The following is a 22,420-nucleotide window of genomic DNA, read 5'->3' on the forward strand; positions in this document are numbered from 1 at the left end:
ATCTAATATTGGTTTATATTATTATGAATAGGTAACAAATATCATGTGCAATTAGTGCTAGTAATAATTTATATGTGGTATAGCTGCTAAAAATTAATTATTTTGGGATCTTTATTCACCATCATCAGGTGATTTGTTTGTTACAATTATCCCTATCTTATATTATAAAATACAAAATCCATGACCATTGGGCTAATTAAAACCCCAATATACACCTTGCATAGTGTAATAGTTTGATTATCAAATTTCAGTGAATAAGTAGTCCAGATAGGTTTTTGAATCTAATGAAACGGTTATTTACTGTTTTAAAGATTTAAGGATTGGTCTATATAGCACAATAAGTTGTCGATTCTAATCATATTATTATGTATTTTTTAATTATAATGAATTGGTATGTATTTATGGCTCTCTTTACAATTAAAACTGCACCCAGTTATTATGTAATTATACAATAATGTATATTATAACTATTCTGTTTGCTGATTCTACTATATTTATTATCACTATATGATTAGTCTATATAATTCAGAATACGGTGGTACTGGAATTTTGGTTTCAGCATAGAATAGGAATGTCAAATTAGAAATAATTGTAATGAATAATAGATCTAAGGATTATGAAAAGGCCTTCTATATAATTAATTTTAGCAACTGTAAACCGTAATTAATAAATTCATATTCATTATCGCACATGTCATCTCTGAATTACAAATTATTGATGTATAGATTTGTTAGGAAATTTCGCTTGTTATGATTTTAAATCTCCTTAAATTAATAATAATTCTGCGCTAGTTAACAAATATTATCAATTTATACACGATAACAGATAACTTAAATATCAAAAAAAGATGTTTAAAAGGGTCAATTAATGAATTGCAATGATTCTCAGCTACGAAAATGAATGTGTGTAACTAAACTCGTTTTTATACATATTGATAGTCGATTTAAGCCAATTAGTTACTGATCATGAACTATGATTAGATGTATAAATCGAAAATCGTCATATTGGTGTGTAGGGTGGATGAACTATGTAGGTTGTGTTGTGATGGAATATATGACAAACAATGTGTCTCCAGTATTTAAACAAATAGCGTTTATTTGTGATGTTAAAAAGCTTAGCATTGTTGTACAAAGGACGACACATTCCAGTGGGTCGACTTAAGTTCAAGAATACGCTCACAAAGGGATGGAAACAAAAATCTCCTGAGATTCTACTACCTCCATTCATTCCAATACATGTATGCACTCAATATAATGTATTTATATTGAAAAAATGCATGTCTAAATTTTTTAATATCTCCCAGCACTATTCAACCCTAGCTAATTAATGTAGGAATTGAGAATAATGTTGCGACTGGATTATGACACCTGCTTCAAGGCTTGCAATGTAGCAATAGGGGACAAAAATTACTACTGGAAGGATAAGGAGGGGAGGCAGTTTCAATCCAAGTAAGTTGCAGCTTTATCAGTTCCAAAAGAGGTGTGATATTGCCATTTGAATTGGCGGCTTATGCCAGTTCCTCCTTTGGCTATAAACCAATAATGGTTAATCCGGAGCCAACTTGGCAAGATTTTCAAACTAAGGTATAAATTTGTTTGTTAAATATATCTATACTGCAATTATTATCCTGTAGATGTTGGCTACAATCAATTGATGTTAACTATATGTGATATTATGTTAATTATTTATAACTTGCCAATTATGAATTATTACATAGAATTCAGTGCCTGTTGGCGTACTGGTGGGCCACGCAAATCATGGGAAGTCTACTCTATTTGACGCCTTAGCTGGTAAGGGTTTTTATTTATTTTAACCAATACTCGCAGCACAGCTAAATTAGGAACTAAGTATTCCAAAATAGAGCCCATAACGCAAAATATGAGATCTATATACATTAATGATAAGATAACCCTTATTGATACTCCTGGACATGAATTATTTGAAATCCTTCGTGGCCGTTGTATCCATCTGGCAGATTTTGCACTAGTGATTGTTTCACTAGAATGCGGGGGAGAAATACAGACTAGAGATGTTATTATTCAGGCTGATAGATTCAAAGTTCCAATAATATTTGTGCTCACCAAAAGCGATCTTCCTCACATAGATCCCGAACTTACAATTGCTGAGCTTAGGAATCAATTACTGAATATGTATCATGAAGGTATAATATCTCGTGACTATACAAATGAAGTAAACAAAGCAATTTCTGTTTCATCCATAACTGGTGATAATGTTGATAGACTCTACATTACAATTTTTGATAGACTCAAAAATTGTAATATACCCTTCAATCCGATTAAACCTATGAGCTTAGGCGGTGAAGATGTAAAAAAGTATCATTCATTTATTCGCAAATCAGATGCTTTGGTAGGAGCAAATGCTACACCTGCCTCCGTAGGCCTAATTGTGGATATGGAAAAACGACATGATAGAGGCGTGCTATTGAGTGTGGTTGTACGCCATGGTGTGATGGTGAAGGGGAATCATTTTGTCGCAGGTACCGCTTTTGGTCGCATAAAAAGGATTTACTTAGATGGACAAGAAGTTCAATCAGCCTCTGTGGGTCAATGTGTGCAAATACATGGGCTGAAACCTTATGGCAATGCCACAACTGATGATTTGATAATGACTTTACCCATACATTCAGCATTTAGATTATCCCAATATCGCATAAACATTTCGTTGCTTAAAGAAGCTCAAAAGTCTGGTCGTCCAATTGATATTCCATTTGGTATAGATAACATAACAACACATGAAGTGCATCAATTAGAAATGATAACTTCACTTAGTGAAATTAACATGGAAGATACGGATAAATCTGGAATTGGTGATAACGACGATGGTGATAAAGGATCAATTCTTTTGGAACCCAAGTCCAAAATAGATGAAGAAATAGATACGGGTAGCGATCTACCATCGTCAGAAAATAAAACTGCATCTGCAGGGAAAGGGCGCAAATCCAGATTCTTAAAAAGGGATTGGATTGGAAACAATTTTCAAGAAAATTTAGATACTAATGATGATTCTAATGGATATGATTATGAAAATGATAGACATTATGCAAATGAGCTTCATGAACCGGAAAAAATAAGTATCTCGAACAGATATGTATTGGAAAGATGGGATACAAGAATACAACAGAGGGTATTATATTTTTTATCTAGGAAATTGAGCAGCAACGCCAAACCATTAACAAACGGACGCTTCTTGTGGAAGCGGAACAGCTTCGTAGAAGAGTGCTGGGAGAACCGCAACTGACGTCTGATGAAATTGAAAGATTTATATCAGCAGACATTGTAGATTCAAGTGTAAAAGCACACACTTCTGTCGTATCTTTTGATAAAAAATTGGTCGTTTCGGTGATAATGAGAACGAGTTTCGTCGGAAGCTTGGACATGCTATTGGACGGGTTCGAAAAAATAGAGGTACAAGTTGTTTTACGTAGAATGAATTTGGTGTCAGGATACCATTAGTACATGGCGGAATTGGCCCTATTGGGCCAACCGATGTTATTCATGCGGAAATTGAAAATAGGCTTTCGCGCAATGTGCCAATATATGCGTTCCAAGTGCCTATATTGGCAGATGCAGTAAAACATGCCATTTTAAATAAGGTGACAATTATTAAATTTGACCTATTTTCGGATTTGCTAGATCACCTTCGTGATAGGTGCAGGAAGGAGATCAGTAAAGCTGAATCTAGGAATAAAAGGGATTGGTACTAGGACGACAACCGCAGTAAACCATGTAATGTAATTAGTATGGTTTAAATCGCTAATTTTATAAATTATGCACACCGCTATAACTAGTCTATTAATCTAATCGTAGGTAAATAATTGGCAGAATAAAAATGCTCAAATTGATGTAATATATAGTATAAGAGTGTTTGTATAAACCCAAATATTATTTCATGTGGGAAAATCATGCCTTGCTATAAAATCTGTACAATTATTGGTTTGCAATATTAAGTTTTAGTTTTGGTAGAATTAAATTTTCATAAATTGTGTCAGGCCTATATTCTGAATTTCCACATTTTTACTGTGGAAATTCAGAATATAATACACTTTATGTCCGTCGATCTCGCTCAACTTTGTCTATGTATGAAGAGTACATTTTATTTTTTAGATTTCCATTGAAATTTGTGCTTATATCTCTTTCTTCAGCTCTTTCCCTCATCCTCCCATATTCCTCACTATACTTCGTCCTTTTGGCACTCTTTTCCAGATGTCTAAATGAATATATTTAGTTACTCTTTCCCATATTCTTTTAGTTTTTCGTATTCCGATCGATAATTTGTGGGAGAAGGACTGTGTTTACGGTGCTTATTGAGGTAGCTTTTTGAGTAGTATCCGCCACTTTTGATTGCATTTGCTGCTCTCTCCCTAGCGGTCGCCTGTATGGTGTCAGGTGGTGCGATATCTTCATTTACGCCGAATGCATAGTCCAGGGGGTTTACTTTGTTAGGTATTTTGGGATATTTTTTGTTGATTCCGTCAGAACCCTGAACATATTTATCACGAGATCCTTTATGTTTACTATCGTATATGCTATGACTACTTTGGGATTCTCTACAAGAATCTCTGCTCCTCCTATCGGATTTGGGATATCTAATATGTCTGTGAGATTCCGTGGATTTTGACTTAATGGCATTGTATTTGTCAAGCAATTTTTGCTGATCCTGCTCAAGCTTCTTGATAACAAATAAGGGATCTTCCCTAAACCTACTAATTAACTCTTGTCTTGGCGCCTGGACTGCATCGAAGCGATCTTTCTTTTCATCGATTTTGTTCACGGGTTTGCCAAGTAAGTAGGCTTCCTGAATTAGTCAAATATATTTAATTTAACAATGATATTAATAATTATTCGGGTATATTGCGTTTATTAAATATTTTGAAAAATAAAATTGATAAAGTGTGATACCTCTTCCATTGACTCATCCTTCTGATGTGGTTCAGCGTAGAGCCACTCGAGGCCTTCCGATACTATGCGATTTTGTCCCTCCCAAATCTTTTTTTTGTCCATTACATCTGTATCTAGTGAATTTGTTGAAGCAGTTATCGTTATTATGATAAATGATTACCCACTAACATATAGTCAATATTGCTGTGGGTGGGTATAAAATTAGATGTGGAGTGTCATTAGAGAGTTATGTAATAATATTATGTCATTAAATCCATATATATCCACTAAAGATTCTCAAACATATCCAAATTGGTCTGTATATTCTGCTTGCGTTGATCCAAAATTGAGTTTATTTTTAGAGTCTAATAAATGGCGCCTAATACGTTATCATCGTACTCTTACAATAGGATTAGACGAAAATGGGCGGTTAATGGTATATAAAGATAACTGTGTGAAATGTATAACAGTTGACCCGTCTATTTTGGATGTTCAAATGTCTAATGAACATTTATTTGTACATTATAAGTCTGGACAGGGTAACTAATCAGTTTATTTAGTCAAAATGGCTCGAGATTTTGTTAAAAAATTGAAATTTGACCCACAGTATATGGATAATTTGCCTGTTCCAGGCCTACTTCTAGGGCTAGGGCGCATAGTAAACATGTCAATAGGAATAAATCATGCTGGATTTGTCACTAGTGATGGCGATTTATGTAAGCAAAACTTTCATTTAGACATTGGTGGAAACAATTTTTATGGACAATCAGGACAAAAGCCCAAAAAATTACATCTTTCCTCGGCAAATTACCAGCTAAACAGTTATACTGACCACTCAGATGAAATTGAATTGGTGCCATATAAAAAGGTAAACAAATTTAATAGATAGATTATGAACGGTATAAAAAAGGTATCATGCGCCGCTAGACACACAATTTGTCTAGATAAATTGGGAAATGTTTACAGGTAAACTCACAAATTATAAAGTTTTGGAGATGATTCACAGATACAGTTAGGGCTGGGTGATACTAGGGGCACAGCAATTAACAAAGTAAGGGATGTCAACATAAAATCCATGGCCCCGATCACTACCGCAATTCCTCTTAAACATTTAGTTACTTATAAACCTAGAGAAAGGTTAGTATTTACACTATTTTATAAATTCTTCTTTAAGAAAATATTTATTATTAAATAATTATCCCACTGATAAACTAAGTTTCCTTGTTGCAGATATTTTCACAATAATTTGGGGTTTTGTCTAAAAATATATTGTTTGTTATTATATTTCAAACAAATCCCTTTTAATACACAATTTAATTTTCAAATATAATATATATAAATAAAGACGCCTAAATTTACAACTGAATTTAATTTCCCACGAACCCCCCATTTACTATATAATTACACAGGCATCTGCAATACATCCCCCAAAAATTACCAATAACAGCTGATGACATAATCACTGGCGAAGATTTCACCGTTATCAAATCTAATAACACCCTTTTCGCTTGCGGAAACAATGTTCACGGACAATGTGGGAATAACCTCACTACACACCACCAAATGTTGTTGCCCATTAAGGTATGTATTGATATTCACATAGTTGCCCAAATGTCACATTAGAAGTGTAAGCTGTGGAAGGCAACACTGTGTGGCACAGCTCAGCGACGGCAATACATATGGTTGGGGATTTTTGGGATTACCCAATGGTAAGGTTTACTATGATAAGTTAGTGTACGGTATCGTTTGCCCGCCTAAGAAAGTTGATTTGCAAGGCAATATTTTTTGCAATGAAGATGTAACGATTGTGAATTATTGAATTATATACTATACGGATTTTATAAAAGTTGGTTAAATTTTCAAAATCAACTTAATTTTAGATTACTTCAGGATCAGATTCTTACAAAAATTAGATTACAAGTTATATTTAATGAGATATTCGATCAAAAATCTCGTTCGGATCGGAATGGATGCACATAGCTTTGAAAATGTAATCAAGGTGTTCCGAATTAGAGCAAATTGTTGTGTGATCTGCGCCTGGTATTATGCACATCTGGGTAAAAATTTATTTACTTTAGCATGGAGTGGCCATGGTGGACAAGTTTCGTTTGTACACTTGTGTACGTTGGGCCACAGTGCAGCTTCATCAATAATTTGTTGGCCCATATAGCAAGGTACAATTTTGTCTTTATCTCCATGAAATACAATGAGTTTGAACTTCTGTTTGAATTTGGAAAGGTTTTCAAATAACCGTCTCACGACACTGCGATTGTTATATCTGTGTAATTCACGTGTATTTAACAGTTATTTGATTAGTAAGGTTTGTTGATATTTGAATATATAGTTGGATTACTTACTTGGTGGAATCGTTTTGGAAAAATGAAAATAAGTGTGCAGAGAAAGATCGCAGAATGGAAGGTACCTTCAAATATGCAGCAACACATTCTGCAGTGCTGGTAAATGGCGCTATCAGGATCATTTGTTGCAAATTGATCCTTTTCAGCCATTTGCCAATGACATGTGGTGTTACAGGCCGTCTAAGCCACCGTCTAGAATTGATGGCCACTCTAGCACGGTGAAATCGTAGTTTTCTCTTAATTCTAACAAAGACTCCTGCTCTATTCGAACGGGGTTTAGGATGGCAACTATCCCTAACGCTTGAAAATGGCATGATCCTATTCTTATTAGGCAACACCTGTGGTATTTTGGTCTTAATTTTGCACAGTCTGCTTAAATGCCTTTGGTCCCTAAAATTTGTGATGTTCGTCACGTTATATTTGGCCAATGAGAATTGTCTTGGTTTCATATTTGAGGAGTATTTGTCGGTATTCCCCGAATGGATGTAGCTGTATATAATATTGGCACTGTCCAACAGCACTGCAGCGCCCAGAGAGTAGCCTAGGAATTTCACGGTCACATCTTTATTTGGGTACATTTCCAACCCCTTCTTCATCGTCTAAATCATACATAACATAATATTTTCAGCAGAGATTTGTTGTGTATTCACGCATAAATATCCATGTGGAATAATTGTGTAAAAATATATATTGCTACATCACATATTTCACATTAGTTGGTCCTATTTTATTTAGCCGTGAGTTAGTGCACATTTTTTATTTCAATCTAATCATTTTTAAACATTTTGAGTACAATTTATTTAGATAATCAAAACCTTGGGAGAAATCGCCCTACGGTATATTACATCATATCACGAATTGTCAAAACTCAACCATATATAACTTGTCAAATGTCATTTTATTGACTGGTCTGATGATGGTTTGTTATTGAGTGATTAAATGGTATTGATAATTAGTTAATTTCTAATAAATATGAGCTCTAACCTGTAAGGCGATGTCTGTACACGTACGGGGAGTGGCCGTACCCATATTGAATCCGTAACCTGGGTATTCTACAAGCAAAAATGATGTGTTAGTTTCATTAGGGTGCGACTGAAAGAATTTGGCAATGAATGGAAGCCAATCCAAGGCCACCATGTCCTTTCCTCCACAACACAAGTAGATAATGGGTTTTTGCGATTTTTGGAAACGTAACTCGCAGTGATTTGACAAAGCGGGGATCATAAAACTCACGTTTCGTTCTATTCCCTGTATTAGAAACTCAAATATGATTGAAAAAGGTTTTTAGAATGAGTTTTTCACTAAGCATTAAAAACAATGATAATATTCTTTTACAAATAGATTATTTCATCAAGTATTAGTGTAGTAATCGAGAAATATATAATATTTGTTGGTTATATTTATATATTTCATGAATCATTTAAGTAAATTAGCTCTAAACATGCGCAGTAGACACTTTGTTGAATCTCTTGAAGTTACAATTTATGCAAAAATGATGTTATATTTTAAATATGTTTTCAAACATAATTCCCAAACAATATTTCCAAAAGATGCATACATGTAAAATTAACGAAATAACAACTGTTGTAGGAATCGTCAATTAATATGAGTATTACCTGGTAAATAGTGAGCGTCTGTATCCGCGTCCAGTGTGATTCAAATACAGCTGCCATTCGTCGGTAGAGTAACAACATATCTCGAGGGAATGAGTTAAAATTTTTGTTAGAATAGCAGAGAGATCTTTGCCATGAATCATCACCGTGTGATTTGGAAGAGACAATTTGCGAATGTGCCATAAGATAGAGAATCCGTTTTAAGTTAAAACCTGTGTTTTTAGGCCTGTCATTGCCCGAATTTTTATATCTGCTAGACATGTTTTTTGAAAAACGTGCGCGCCTCCTAGGGGGCTCGAACCCCTGGCCACCAGATTAAAAGTCTGGCGCTCTACCGACTGAGCTAAAGAGGCTACCAGCCGCACTATATCTCACAATCCCTTTCGTGCTAACATGCTAACATGCCAACATTATATTAGCATGTAGCTTTAGTAGTATTCAACACAAATATCTGGAACTTTTAGTATGGTCTGGATCTATAAATTTCATTATGATGAAAATTTTGTGAATGATAAGTGGTTATGGGATAGAAAATCACTTATGATATCTGTGGCAAAGTATATTAGGCGTATAATACCTCCATGGATGATCGAATACCTGCCAAAATGGATAGTCAATTGGCTTTATCCACCCTTTCACCCTTTGCGCTACTACAGTGGATATGTTAGATCACCCTACCTATTGCTCTCGGTCGCATCCGCCATCATTTCACTGTACCTACTCTATAAGTTATACTACAATCTATATGGATTTAATCAACTCAATGATACAATTTACACGACTGCAAGTCCCCAATTCAAACACATATATCAGTCGACAGCCCAACTCAATACAAAGGCTACCATAACCATTGATGACGATGATGGTGATGATAATAATGAGTGTGGATCAACTGATGCAACTGGGACGCAGGAGGAAGTTGTTCCAAATAATATTGATCAAAATGAAATAATAAAATATTATGGCGACCCGTTTGGGAAATTGGAACTGTTCAGCACCATTCGTATGCGAGAATACGTAGATAATTATATCAAGGATATGTCGGTAGAAAATCTTTCCGATTATTACCATTTCCAATCATCTGGAGATGAAAATAATTCATCTCCGAAGCTAGAGCCTTCAAGCAAAGTATTAACTAGGCCTAATTTCCCTCCGTTCAAGAATAACAAATTAAGTGTTTCAGACCGTCTTCCTCAATTTATCAACACAGATATGTTTTATAATCAATGACGCATTTTGTGAAGGTTTTTCCTGATGTAAATTTAAGCTATTTTCTATGTCATCACCAATACGCCACCATACCATCAATGCAGAAATTTTAACACTCTTGGTGCTTAATGCATCACAGCATATAAGCACTATCTATGTCCCACGTTAATTATAATTTGGCCGCGGTAAAGAACCCTCATTTTTAGTATTAATTTTGTCATATTAAGATAATTTTACATGTACTTTCAAAATAGCTATTTAACGTAGTAGCCCACGCATTATTACTTTATTCTCTCGGTGCCTATGAGGTCCAGATTGCTCTTCCTAACTTCGAGCTTCACTGACATACGTATAAATTTGGCATTGGAAGACCATTTATTTAAGAATTATAGGCAATTGCACAATATTTACAATCTAGTAGAAAATCCCCAAATAGTGTTTCTATGGCGCAACACACCTAGCATTATCATTGGTAGAAACCAGCACGCATATAGCGAGTGTAATGTTGAAGAGATTAAGAGGGACGGTGTCAATTTGGCTAGGAGATTGACGGGAGGTGGTGCTGTGTACCAGGTAACACTGTGAAATACCAAAATTATTAATTGGATTTTTTTAACCAACCAAATTACTTTGTTCTAACACAGGACCTAGGAAATACTTGTTTCACATTCCTAAGTCATTCAAAATATTACAATGTAGAAGACAATAACAAATTGATCATCGATACGCTAAAATATTTTGGTATAGCCTTAGCAATTTAGGGATTAATGGTACGCCATCAGGAAGAAACGATTTGGTAATTGGCGATAAAAAATTTTCGGGAAGTGCTTTTAAAAATATAAATGACATTTCTTTACACCATGGAACGCTGTTATTTGATGTGAACATTCTCAATATGTTGAAATATTTAACACCAGATGTGTCGAAGCTACAGGTACATAAGTGCATAACTATAGAAACACGGGGTTAAGAGCGTGGAATCAAGGACGATCAATTTGTCAACACTTAACCCAAATCTAGACCACCAAAGGTAAAATATTATATGATTATTTTGTTTGATAAAATAATCGACAGGTTAATAGGGTTTCATAGAATTTAAAGAAATTGTAACTTAGTTTCACCGAGATAATGCTAGACAAGATAAAAGACTTGTACAACGATATAACTATTGAGAAACTATCCACTGTACCTAAGGAATCAGAATTTTACCAAAAGTTGAAGGTATGCATTATTAATCCAATTATAATGAGATTTTTACATATAGTAAATTTTATGGGTTCAAAAATACATATTCGCTTCGTCCATATAATTTTCTCTTTATTATTTACCTAGAGCGACAAATGGAATTACGGAGAGCAAAAAGCATATCAATTAGTGTTTAAAAATCGATTCCCCTGGGGATGTTTAGTAAGCATTTATTTTAAACCTCAGGAAATTAATTTATTGATGAACCAAGGAAATGTTGTGGGTGGGAAGGTGTATTCTGATAGCCTAGATGTGGATTTTATAGATGAAATACAAAGATTACTAGATGATCCAAATACAGAGTCTAATTTAAAGCGATTTGATCAATGGAAAGATGTAGAGCAGTGGCTAGAAAGTGTCAAATCTCCATTTCAACATCCTCAGGTTTGCTAAAGCGAATTTCGATCTGGTCAATTTTTGCCTAAATTATCAATTATAGCATAATTCAAATTATAATTTTATCATGTAAAGATCAAATTGTAATATAATTTATGGGACTCACCTGTTGCAGCTGTTTAGAATTCTCCAACAATGCAGATGTCACCTCATTCATCTTGCTTGGCAACCACAAAATTGGCGGATTGCATCTAGTTTGTATATATGCGCTTAATTCTTTGTGGTGCTCAATTAACTTCATTTTTAACAACTGATCCTCCTTTTCGTCCAGTTGTTTCTGTATCTCTTCTAATTTGGTGAGAGCTTGGGTCTTCTTTTCTTCTAATTCCTTAGCAACTTCCGTTTCAATTCGCTCCTTTTCAATTCGGATTTTATCTTCCACTGAATTTTCAACTTCCTTTTGTTTTTTACTCTAGGTTACAGAGTTCTTTATATTATTAATTATGGACTAGCTCTTAAATTGAACATTCATTATCAACATTAAAACATACCTTTTCAGTGGTACCTTCAAAATCCAGTTGATTTTTAGCCTTTCTCAAATAGCCCAAAATATTAACAGACAACATCCTCTTCTGTCCCTGTGATAAGCTATTGTCTAGCTTGGGCTATATGAGATTTTAGACCCACCCTAGCCTCAACTGTATCCATAGAATCACCATCATCAACCTGTGAAGTTGGATTTAGTCCAGTTTCCCCTTTTTTATCAGTATGTATGGAATTATAATCACTGGATTGGTTGTTGAAATGGCTGGAAACCCTCCTACCATAGTCACGATTATTGTAATGTCCTTTCCCAGTGACTATGCCGTCGTGAGTGCTCCTTCTAAAGCCCTTTGTGATATAAATTCCCTTAGACTGTAATTTGATCCGCTTTAGGGTGTCAGATATCTTGTCTCTAGCAGACACTAGTGAACGTATTTGGTGCCGCAAGTCAGCATCCATTGATGGGGCACTACACAGCAACTATGTTCTGCACTAGGCAGTTATTGCTCCAAAATCAACAACAGGAGGAGATATTAACAGAGAATTCTGAAAGATGGGTACATTAGATGCTTATTTAGGTGATGTTCCCGATAAAATATCATTCCCTTTGGGTATGTGTACACTCGTGATTTAGAAATTGTATAAAAAGGCAGAAAATGCCTTTTGGGCCGCCGAAAATTTTAGATTTTCCAACGATATAGATTTCTTTAAATCTATTGACCCACAAATCACACAATCCCTAATTAATACATTGCAGTATCACATTGAAAAGTTGGTCTACATGTAAATCAGGGATAGCAATCCAATTTCCAGACCTTGCACTTTTACATGCGAATTGATTAAGCAAGTTCAGATACCAGAGGCTAGGGCCTTTTATGGATTCCAAATAATGTTCGAAAATGTACATTTCGAAGCGCTAGGATCGCTGTTTAATATCCTAAATCCCAACTCAACGCCAGTGTCAATACCTAGTTACAAACAAACTTGGAGTAAGGCTAATCTGGATAAGGAGCTTTCTTTCTTTGAAAAAATTTTTTGTAATCTACTAGTTAAAACGATCTTTTTCACTGGTAAACACTCACTTCTTATTCTTAGGTTTACTAATAATCAAAAATTATCTATCTAAACAAAGTATTTGCAAGGAAACAATTTGTGCATTTGAAAAAATCGAAAACGATATCGAAATACAATCACAATTCACAACAACATTAATTAAAATGTTAAAATGCAAACTTGAACAGTCACTAGTCTACGAATACTTAAACGATGCTATCAATACCGAACTCACATTCCTAAATGCCACAATTAGTTTTGAAAAATTGGGAACAAATGAAAGTAATAACATTCACTAATTTAGACGACGTACTGGACTACCTAAAGGCAACAGGTGATAGCTTGTTGAATTGTATCGGATATCCGCCAATATACAAGGCTAAAAATAACACCACGATTAAGATTTTAGATGTAATAACTTTTTAATATAGATGTCACCAGTTTTAACTGTTGAAAAGATCAAAAAAATAGATCATGGTCGGCAGGAAGTGGTTTTGGATGAGGAATTTTGAGTTTCTAATTGAAACTTTTAATTTATTTAAAATCCCTAAAAAATTACGTTACAAAACTAGACCCTAGTTTTGACTTCGAAAAATGAGTTTATGCAATAGATCTGGAAACAGTACAGCGATACTAATACTATAAAATGTCCTATCGACCACCAAAGGATGCGAGAGTTCATTTTTTTCGATAATTCGGAATGTATACGTTCTTTTGTTTGATTGATGTCCAGTTTCTCACTTATTTCCTCAGTCTACCTAATAAATAGTTTATCTACCTTCTCTAGCAGTAACTTTGATATGGCCTCAATTCTATCCGTGTCACTGATCGTAGTGATGTCTGCTATGTCAAAATTCTTCGAGTTCCCCAATTTGTACGAAAATATCATGGTTTGGGGCCGGTTGCTGGAGTTGTTCACACACATGGAAAGTGTGCCTTTGTTATCAACCTAAATTGATGGTTGTTTACCGTTAGAGTTCTGGCATTTGAGGTAAATTCATCGATAGGTTTAGTTGTAATGTTCGCCGTGGGTGTTTTGAGGAAGTATACGGTACAATGAAGAATATCTTTATCTGGAACGCTTTCCATATTCCTAAATCCAATTGTGCCTACCAAACAAGTTTATCGTTCGATTCAACATTTACGCCCAGGCATACGGTGTCGAGAGGTTTAATGGTTGTATGTGTGCCACTGCACACTCCGATGATAAATGATATGGACCACAACCAACTCATGATTTTTACACTCTACAAACTAATTGCCGACGTCAATAATTCAAACGATATGCCAACCCGCATAAGCTTGCTGGTCTATCCTATATACTGCAGTAAATGTGTGGCGGTTTTAATATTGAAATTGATACGCATGTATCATATAGCTGACTCATGGATGAACCGTTGACTATTGAGTTAAATGAGCTTAGTAGTTTGATTTGCAATTTCTCAAAAGGATTGTGTGCAGAATCTCAAGTAACTGGGCTTCTAGAACGTATAAGACAGAGAGTGCATTTGGTGTATGGCTTTAAAGCTCCAAATAACATATCTACACAAATTATCGCATTGGAAAAGGAGTTAGCATCCATTTTATCCAAGAAAAGGTTGCCAAAATTCCAGTTGAGAACAAAAATACCAATATCCACTAGTAATAAGCCACGTCCCACTACATTGAATGATGGTTTTAAGCCAAAAAAATGTGTGATATCTACAAATGAAATCACTATCACATCTCAAATCAACGAGCAGTAATTTAAAAACTTATCTAGATTCTTAATACCTACGGGACAAGCTACATCAGCGCTTGTAACTCTAGAACATTTGTATAACTGCGATGTTGAGATATTAGACATAGTCGTCACAGTATATATTAAGAAATTAGACAATTGCAATATACTGTGAGAAACATACTAATTTAGTGTAGGACCCTGTACTGGATCAATTATGATACATGAATCACGCAACTGTACATTCAAATTGACGTGTAAACAAGTAAGTAAGATCGATAACTACCTATGAATATTACACAACTTAACTAATACAGTTACGGATACACGATTCGAACAATATTAAATGCTTAGTCAATACTAGCATCGCACCAATCATCGAGAATTGCACTGGAATTGGTTATAACACTAACAATTTCATATATGAAGGCTACCTAAAGCAGTTAAAGGTGTGTATAATATCATTCAGAGTGTAGGGTTGAATGAATTGGTTGATGCTGGCAAACAAGTGATTACTGATTTTTGCTGGCAGAAAAATACGCCCTCTCCAAACTGGTATTACTTGTAGATTATATATTTTATAATTGGTTCGAATTATTTTTGTAAATTTATCATTATGAGGCGTTACTAATAATTGTTGGTGTATAACCCCAATGTATATTCAGAGTTAATTCATTAAAATTCTACATAATGTGATAGCTGTTATAGACATTTTGTTGTGTATGTAATAACAGTCACCAATATAACAATTTTGATGTAGAAATATTATGTAATGGCTATTATGGCTATCGACATAATGTATCATCGGGTGGGCCACATTATGTAGTGATGATTCTGGACTATGCTTTATGAATTCAATCCACAAAAATAACTCTTTAAACGTGTACAAATCATATGTAATTAATCGATAATTATTTTATGCATGTTTGTCGCCGCTTACTATATTTGTGTAGACGTACTTAATAGTATACAGGCGTACTCCCTACATTCTAAGGAATATTACTGAGCACATAACACAATAATTACTGCTTTATCAGACACAATATTTTTATATATTTTTTCAAATTTTCTCCGCGCTATTTATACAAACATTTGGGATGGCTGATAATATTGAATATTCCTCATTAAAATCCTCAAGTGAATCTCTACTAGGATCACACAATAATGAAGTTACACTAAAAATTATGCAATACAATGTACAAATGTTGAAATGTCACATGTTTAATGTCAACTGGTGGAAGAGGGGTACTCATGTAATTGATCATGTGATAACTCTACAAAAGGAATTGGAAGTGGATGTAATTGTATTTAATGAAATATTCTTTAAGCGATTTTACCATGACTTGAAAGCATCATTAGCCACTTATTTTCCTTACAGTACACCTGTGGTGAGCGGTAATTTACATACTAATGTTGACATGGCGTGGAAGCCTGCAAGGGGCATTACTGGCAGATTCCACTTTGCGACTGGTGGAATTGTCATTTTTAGCAAATACCCGATTATGGAAACTTACCAGTTAATATTTAATTATGCAAACGGCATTGAAAAATTTTCGTCCAAGGGTGCTGTACTAGCTAAAATTATTAAAAATGGCCAGTGCTTCAACGTTGTAGGCACGCACTTCCAGTCTGGTTCGAGTGAGAAGGATCATATGTGTAGGATGAAGCAAGGGGCTGAGTTGGCCCAATGGATTAGGAGCGGATTTGTTGCTTTCAATGATTCCAGTAATGTGTCGTATGACATGCCTAAAGGCAAAATTGTTCAAACAGATAGCACTAGTACTTACGCACATAAGATGGCACCCATTGAACATATGGACACTACCGATATGTACAATAGCAACGCCCCGTCAGTGTCCATCGATAATATATCATGTTCTTCCGTCAAAGCTCGACATAAAGTTGTACGCATTCAGAAATTGCCTCGGGGAGTTTTAAGTGTCACAGATCCTTTAATCTATGCCGGGGATTTCAATATCCGTTTTGAACAGGATCAAAAGTGGCTACTAGCGTTATTGGATGCAGATTGCCTGAATTCTAGCCTAGCGTTAAATACAAAGTCTCATATGGTGCCCAATTATGATTCTAGTTCTAATGATTATTGCCGATTCGGTAAGGCTCATATATTATATTTGCAAATTATTTTTATAAAATTCAAGCAATTTTTATAAGTAAATATTTTAACGAATTCTCATTTACCCATTATGCGTATTTAAAATGACATTTTTACTTTGATTATCCATTTTAAATTAATGATTTTAATAGTATACAAACATCAATGTTTATACATTAAAATTTGACATATATGCATTAATCTAATTTTATGCATAATCAATTTTTATCATCGAAATATACAATTATATAATATTACAAGATAATACTAATGATTCATAATTCTTAAATAGTTTTAGCATTTAAATGAACACATGTTTGATTTGTATCATTTTGAATATTCAAAATGGTTTAATAATATTTTCATCATCTAATATAGTAAACAATGACACCGATATGCAGTATAAAGACACGTTAGATTACTTCTTCTTAAGCAATGATTGTGCTGGCAACATCAAGGTCCCCCAACAGACGATAACCAAAGAGTTTTGCGGAGATATAAACTTGACAAAATTCATCCTAGTGATACCAGTCAAGCATATAGTTGTTCACCATCCATCTGATCACTTTCCTATTGTGGCTGTTTTCTCGTCCAAAAAGTATTAGTGCCATCTAATTCAAACAAAGCTGCTTCTGGTGATTTATTTTTATTATATTTAATTCCCCGCTTCTCATTTTTACGGTTACCATCACTAATGGACGCAAAATGCTCTGTTGAATTATTTATCACTCGTTTTCCATTTAGTTTTATTAATCAATCAATTGCCATAGTGATAAACTTTTGAATCGCTTATTAATTGTTTAACCATTACTTATTAACATCTGTGGCATTGTCACAGAATCGTGTATCATAGTCGATTTTAGTTAATAACATACAGTATATTCGATTATAGACACAGGATTTCCTAACGAAGTCTACGCCTATTTATTTGTTTGGCTGGTCATGAGCATCGTCTATATATTAAATACACATCTATTAATCCACTAATGATAATTATTTTCATCTATAAATGATCGTTCACCATTTAAATGCATTCACTATGGTCATCTATCATGCGCACTTTACAACATTCTAATTTTTAAACCAATCAATCACTCGCAATTTATTGATTAGTTATAATTATTATGCAATCTTCAATGTATAATTATTACACAATCGCTTATCTAAGCATTATTAGTCACACACAGGATCGCCAATAACTATTTAATAAATAAATACAATAATATATTAATTACAAACAGATAGAATAATCCAATAGCATGGTTTTAAATGAACTTGATATACCTTAAATGCAATTTATTATTGTAGAGTGCCATTCATAACAGCAATTCCAGATCCACAGATGCTGGGTTGAATTTGTACTGTTGATCGTCTAAAAACGGCACCACGAAGCCCTGTTCCCAGATGGCTGTATTGTCAATCAGGTTGCGCATACATACATGTCTACATAAATTGATGGATTACTTAACGTTGCCATTTTCACCTTCTATTTCCTCCAGTTGCTCATACAACGGAGCCATTACAAATTTCAGGAAAGACACTTGCGATTTGGCCACTTCATCATGTCTATTCCGATCACATAGAGGAGAAATTGGTAAACCCAATGCAGCTTCATCATCGCCCTGCAATTAAAGGCATCAAATACTTGTGCATAAAATTCTGTAAGTAGGCGCTGAACCCATTCTAAGGATTCTTCCCATGGCACTGCACTGGAAGATATGTCTGCCGCTTTTATTATCAGTTTTTGAGTAGCCAATAGAATTTCAGGACCCAATTCTTTCTCCGGATTTGCCCGCAATAACTGTATAAAAATTGTGCATACCCTAAACTTGGATATTATTTCAAAGTGATCAGCCATATCTGTGGCCAATATCAGGCTGACAATCTTGGATCGACAGTAAATGAAATCCTGGAATTATTCTTTGTATAAAAAGATGAAAATTGCAAATTGTTTTATCAATAAATATAGGACTTATCTAATATAATTACCTTTTTGGAAAGATTCTGAAATATGTTAGTCTCAGGCATCTCCAATATCTTAAACGTACAAGAAGCATGAAAGTTTTCCAGTACCGATAAATCATTATACAATATTGACACCCTGTCCATGTTGTTTATAAAAAATGCATTATTTCGGCCGGGGTGAGCAATGTCATGGCACAACCCCGAAATTACGAATGCAGCACGATCTAGTACATTCATTTTATCGAAAATATTAACAAAATTTGCCAAGCAAACCATTTTCTGGGCCACCATAAGCCCGTGCATTTTGTTATGGTATGAAGTGTTGTTGTAGATATTCTCTACCAATCTCAAAAAATTTGCAGCGATAATAGACTCTATCTTGGTTTGAGTAAAGAATTCGTTCAGCATAACATAGGAAATTGAACAAAAGGGATCAACGTGATTTTTGAAGTGAGCCAAAATGTTAAAATTCCAATTATACATTATACTTTTATCTATTCCATCAACAATTGGAAGTTTAACCGGTTTGAGCTGATCCAATGACTTTCTGAGCTTGCTGGTTCCACAAATTATATCCTCCTCAGAAACGTTTTTAATATTGCCTTGATTCTTGTCTTGCAAATCATCTAGGGTGTAATTGCGTTTAATGACAATATTGTGATAACGTTGCACCAGGTTTTGGTGCTTGATAATCATAGTCTGAGACTTCTTAAACTTTTCCATTTCGTTCTTATTAGGTTTATTTGTCACGTAAGCATTAATTACATTCTGTGCATCATTGGGCATATCCATAATTGGTACGCTATATAGATTGCTAGTAGAAATTAGGTCTAGGCACTCTTTTAAGCTATCAGTGACAGATTGTAGCGATGTTTCCAGATCCAGATCTTTCCCTTTATTTGCATTTTCTAATGTGTGTGATAGCTTGACACACTATGTTAGACATATTATCATGTAGGTAACATATTAAAACAATTTTAACTAGTGTAGGTAATATTTTACCATGTTGCAGATATTAATTATTGACACATATCATGTGGATGATTGTTATTGTGTTTAATAGACAAAAACGTTGATAATAATCGTCCAAAAACACAAATAAGACAATAAGTAATATAGTAAGTTATGCATTAAATTTAAAGAAATTACAAAGTATGTAATACAGGAAGTATTTCGTGGCATTCAATAAATTTCGCAATTTCAATATACGTATTTGTATTATTTTTAAATTGGCATCTCTCCCAAGTATAATTTTCTGAAAAAATTCATACCGCCCAGTACAAATGATAAATAAAGTTAATAACATATAAATTTGATTTAATTTATATTTTATTCCAATTTAGTTTTCCGAAATTTTCTTTAAATAATAAAATACGTCTAATCAATGTCCAATGAAGAAGCAAATAATAATATTTACTGGTAAATGGTCAATTAATGATGTATGGAATATTTGGGTAACGAAATAAAAAATCAATGTTTTAATTAACTTCCCAGCAGTTCCAACTTACATTTTTAATGCGTTCCACAATCAACTCTGCAGGTGTCGCTATTGACTTTTTCTTGAAGCATTTTACTTGAGATTCCAATTGCGCGATCTTGTCACATGTAATCTACATAACCGTTTCGCATACGAGCCAATTGAAGAAGTTAAGTCTTGATTGAAGCTCTGTTGCATATGAACCGATTAGCAACATTAAAGCAATTGAAAAATATGATAGCACCCGTATAACCCTGAGTTAAAGCTTCGTGTACGTATATGCAATGGGCACGTATGATAAGTTGACAATGCAGTAGGAGATTACAGATGACGAATAGAGAATTATAAAGGATAAATGTATCCACCAAGTGTAGATTATTCTAAGTAAATTTTTAAACGTGCCTAGTTGGCAAAATAGTATCCAAAGCCACTATAGGCAAAATGCCGTAGATAAAGTTGAAGGCGTACATAGCCTCATTTGAAGCGGATACTCCCTTAATGAGCGAATTATCAAATTCATCCCTTAGAAAAATGCCCGCAATAAGATGCCAAATTCCCCAAATTGTTATAATCTAAATCACAGCCGTGCTTACACAACCAAAAGTAACCAGTGAAAAAAGTTCGCATAAGTGGTATAAGTTGCTCATAGTAGTGATGGTTAGTAACATGTACAGGAATACTGTTACAGACATGGATATGTGCAAGAATATTATCACGAAGTAATCGTCGGCCCATGCATCTAAGTCAAGTCACTAGCAATACCTGTATTCTTGAAGGTAATTATAGATAAGGGCCAAATGAACAGAGTTAATACCAACATAGATAGACCTAATATTAAAACTCGTGATTGCATAAGTTCGTTGATGTTGAGAACATATAACCGCTCCAGTGATTGGTGTGTAAATTTGAGTGGGATTTTGGTTAGGTAGTTAATAGAAGTTATGCTACCAGAACAGGTGCCATCAGACAAGGATGTACGAATTATGTGTGATATATCATCTCGTAGAGCCGTTATATCGGGTGTATTTTTGAAGCATTGGGCCTTTCTGTAGTACACCCTGCCACGATTGACCAATCTGTCAAAAAATCCGCCACTAGCACTGTAGCAATGTATACTATCATTTTTTTGGTACTCATTTGTACCATTCATTGTAACTATTAGTTACATTAGTTATGAAGTTACCAATGCGAATATGGGTAACTAATATATACGTTGGCTTGGCCCTACAAACCACTATACTCAACATAACCCAATCATCACGGCACGAAGTATTGACATGTTGTGCTTGGATTATGGCGTGAGATGTCAGAAAGTGCGCGATCTCGCAAACGGGACCTCAATGCCAGTCAAAAAACCCAGGATGGCTACAATAACAATTGTGATGAGCCTGATGAATGCACTTTTAAAACCCGGCGTACTGATCAACTCGTAGATTGCAACAATTCTGATGTACTTGAGAATTGGATCCGAAATCTTTCCAAAAAATACCCTCTAAACCACTCCTCCAACCATAACAGTAATCCTAACAATACGATATCACTCGAAGTCGAGATTAGGGGACTTATTAAGTTTGTGGAGAAAATGGTAGAGCAGAAGACTCAAAAGATCGTCACCGAAAATAAATTTTTATCTACATTAGTGAAATCGCAGCAAGAAACTATCAGGCGCTTGCAGGATTGGGAAAGGATCGCCAATTGCTATCTACAGGAGCGAAATGTTCTCAAGGCGGAGCTCAACGATCTTAAGGAATCTATCGCACATGCTTTTGTCAAGCCAAAGGCCAACCAACCTCCAAACAAGTCGCCCTTTCTTCACCGCCCTCCCCCTGACATATTCTAAACCATATGGCATATTATTGCCATAATAACTGTGAGATGAGTACTTGTAGCT

At 34.6% G+C, this 22,420-nt stretch overlaps 13 protein-coding genes and 1 non-coding gene across 14 annotated transcripts; 8 read left to right on the forward strand and 6 right to left on the reverse strand.

Annotated features, from left to right (window-relative positions):
- On the forward strand, nucleotides 1,103-3,724 carry BMR1_03g02190 (Translation initiation factor IF-2; the record flags this gene model as incomplete). Its single annotated transcript, XM_021482025.1, has 7 exons — nucleotides 1,103-1,237; nucleotides 1,333-1,448; nucleotides 1,469-1,583; nucleotides 1,718-1,790; nucleotides 1,841-3,144; nucleotides 3,165-3,425; nucleotides 3,446-3,724. The coding sequence occupies 7 exons, from the start codon at nucleotides 1,103-1,105 to the stop codon at nucleotides 3,722-3,724; spliced, it is 2,283 nt and encodes a 760-aa protein (XP_021338592.1).
- Nucleotides 4,065-5,021, reverse strand: BMR1_03g02195 (hypothetical protein; the record flags this gene model as incomplete). The annotated part of the gene is made up of 3 exons (XM_012793595.1): nucleotides 4,065-4,227; nucleotides 4,250-4,815; nucleotides 4,920-5,021. The coding sequence occupies 3 exons, from the start codon at nucleotides 5,019-5,021 to the stop codon at nucleotides 4,065-4,067; spliced, it is 831 nt and encodes a 276-aa protein (XP_012649049.1).
- BMR1_03g02200 (Probable E3 ubiquitin-protein ligase HERC1) lies at nucleotides 5,125-6,717 on the forward strand (the record flags this gene model as incomplete). The annotated part of the gene is made up of 8 exons (XM_021482026.1): nucleotides 5,125-5,437; nucleotides 5,459-5,614; nucleotides 5,636-5,766; nucleotides 5,788-5,864; nucleotides 5,886-6,035; nucleotides 6,308-6,479; nucleotides 6,502-6,607; nucleotides 6,632-6,717. The coding sequence occupies 8 exons, from the start codon at nucleotides 5,125-5,127 to the stop codon at nucleotides 6,715-6,717; spliced, it is 1,191 nt and encodes a 396-aa protein (XP_021338593.1).
- BMR1_03g02205 (hypothetical protein) lies at nucleotides 6,826-9,129 on the reverse strand (the record flags this gene model as incomplete). Its single annotated transcript, XM_012793597.1, has 5 exons — nucleotides 6,826-6,951; nucleotides 6,972-7,176; nucleotides 7,256-7,854; nucleotides 8,240-8,503; nucleotides 8,872-9,129. The coding sequence occupies 5 exons, from the start codon at nucleotides 9,127-9,129 to the stop codon at nucleotides 6,826-6,828; spliced, it is 1,452 nt and encodes a 483-aa protein (XP_012649051.1).
- On the reverse strand, nucleotides 9,149-9,221 carry BMR1_03g02206. The gene has a single exon. It is a non-coding gene; the product is annotated as a tRNA-Lys (tRNA).
- BMR1_03g02210 (hypothetical protein) lies at nucleotides 9,334-10,098 on the forward strand (the record flags this gene model as incomplete). Its single annotated transcript, XM_012793598.1, has 1 exon — nucleotides 9,334-10,098. One exon carries the CDS (start codon nucleotides 9,334-9,336, stop codon nucleotides 10,096-10,098), a length of 765 nt encoding a protein of 254 aa, XP_012649052.1.
- Nucleotides 10,099-10,380: 282 nt separating this feature from the next.
- Nucleotides 10,381-11,715, forward strand: BMR1_03g02215 (lipoate-protein ligase A; the record flags this gene model as incomplete). Its single annotated transcript, XM_012793599.1, has 7 exons — nucleotides 10,381-10,650; nucleotides 10,722-10,818; nucleotides 10,839-11,011; nucleotides 11,034-11,107; nucleotides 11,193-11,298; nucleotides 11,410-11,484; nucleotides 11,509-11,715. The coding sequence occupies 7 exons, from the start codon at nucleotides 10,381-10,383 to the stop codon at nucleotides 11,713-11,715; spliced, it is 1,002 nt and encodes a 333-aa protein (XP_012649053.1).
- Nucleotides 11,681-12,660, reverse strand: BMR1_03g02220 (conserved Plasmodium protein, unknown function; the record flags this gene model as incomplete). Its single annotated transcript, XM_021482027.1, has 4 exons — nucleotides 11,681-11,743; nucleotides 11,825-12,130; nucleotides 12,210-12,323; nucleotides 12,346-12,660. The coding sequence occupies 4 exons, from the start codon at nucleotides 12,658-12,660 to the stop codon at nucleotides 11,681-11,683; spliced, it is 798 nt and encodes a 265-aa protein (XP_021338594.1).
- Nucleotides 12,661-12,683: 23 nt separating this feature from the next.
- BMR1_03g02225 (ribonucleoside-diphosphate reductase subunit M2) lies at nucleotides 12,684-13,766 on the forward strand (the record flags this gene model as incomplete). The annotated part of the gene is made up of 7 exons (XM_021482028.1): nucleotides 12,684-12,758; nucleotides 12,780-12,812; nucleotides 12,836-12,972; nucleotides 12,994-13,271; nucleotides 13,297-13,536; nucleotides 13,559-13,665; nucleotides 13,686-13,766. 7 exons carry the CDS (start codon nucleotides 12,684-12,686, stop codon nucleotides 13,764-13,766), a joined length of 951 nt encoding a protein of 316 aa, XP_021338595.1.
- BMR1_03g02230 (cop-coated vesicle membrane protein p24 precursor, putative) lies at nucleotides 13,823-14,489 on the reverse strand (the record flags this gene model as incomplete). Its single annotated transcript, XM_021482029.1, has 4 exons — nucleotides 13,823-14,008; nucleotides 14,033-14,203; nucleotides 14,224-14,347; nucleotides 14,368-14,489. 4 exons carry the CDS (start codon nucleotides 14,487-14,489, stop codon nucleotides 13,823-13,825), a joined length of 603 nt encoding a protein of 200 aa, XP_021338596.1.
- On the forward strand, nucleotides 14,640-15,542 carry BMR1_03g02235 (Tubulin-specific chaperone C; the record flags this gene model as incomplete). Its single annotated transcript, XM_012793603.1, has 5 exons — nucleotides 14,640-14,995; nucleotides 15,017-15,145; nucleotides 15,167-15,239; nucleotides 15,292-15,423; nucleotides 15,444-15,542. The coding sequence occupies 5 exons, from the start codon at nucleotides 14,640-14,642 to the stop codon at nucleotides 15,540-15,542; spliced, it is 789 nt and encodes a 262-aa protein (XP_012649057.1).
- Nucleotides 15,543-16,071: 529 nt separating this feature from the next.
- On the forward strand, nucleotides 16,072-17,692 carry BMR1_03g02240 (Phospholipase C; the record flags this gene model as incomplete). Its single annotated transcript, XM_012793604.1, has 2 exons — nucleotides 16,072-17,086; nucleotides 17,466-17,692. The coding sequence occupies 2 exons, from the start codon at nucleotides 16,072-16,074 to the stop codon at nucleotides 17,690-17,692; spliced, it is 1,242 nt and encodes a 413-aa protein (XP_012649058.1).
- BMR1_03g02245 (35-cyclic nucleotide phosphodiesterase) lies at nucleotides 18,404-21,679 on the reverse strand (the record flags this gene model as incomplete). The annotated part of the gene is made up of 11 exons (XM_021482030.1): nucleotides 18,404-18,530; nucleotides 18,552-18,709; nucleotides 18,733-18,888; nucleotides 18,910-18,996; nucleotides 19,077-19,985; nucleotides 20,561-20,662; nucleotides 20,684-20,783; nucleotides 20,805-20,909; nucleotides 20,932-21,101; nucleotides 21,123-21,268; nucleotides 21,292-21,679. The coding sequence occupies 11 exons, from the start codon at nucleotides 21,677-21,679 to the stop codon at nucleotides 18,404-18,406; spliced, it is 2,448 nt and encodes an 815-aa protein (XP_021338597.1).
- Nucleotides 21,680-21,832: 153 nt separating this feature from the next.
- BMR1_03g02250 (hypothetical protein) lies at nucleotides 21,833-22,369 on the forward strand (the record flags this gene model as incomplete). Its single annotated transcript, XM_012793606.1, has 1 exon — nucleotides 21,833-22,369. One exon carries the CDS (start codon nucleotides 21,833-21,835, stop codon nucleotides 22,367-22,369), a length of 537 nt encoding a protein of 178 aa, XP_012649060.1.
- Between the last annotated feature and the right edge of the window lie 51 nt (nucleotides 22,370-22,420).

Source organism: Babesia microti, chromosome III, assembly GCF_000691945.2.
Source record: "Babesia microti strain RI chromosome III, complete genome".
In the NCBI taxonomy this organism is placed as follows: domain Eukaryota; phylum Apicomplexa; class Aconoidasida; order Piroplasmida; family Babesiidae; genus Babesia; species Babesia microti.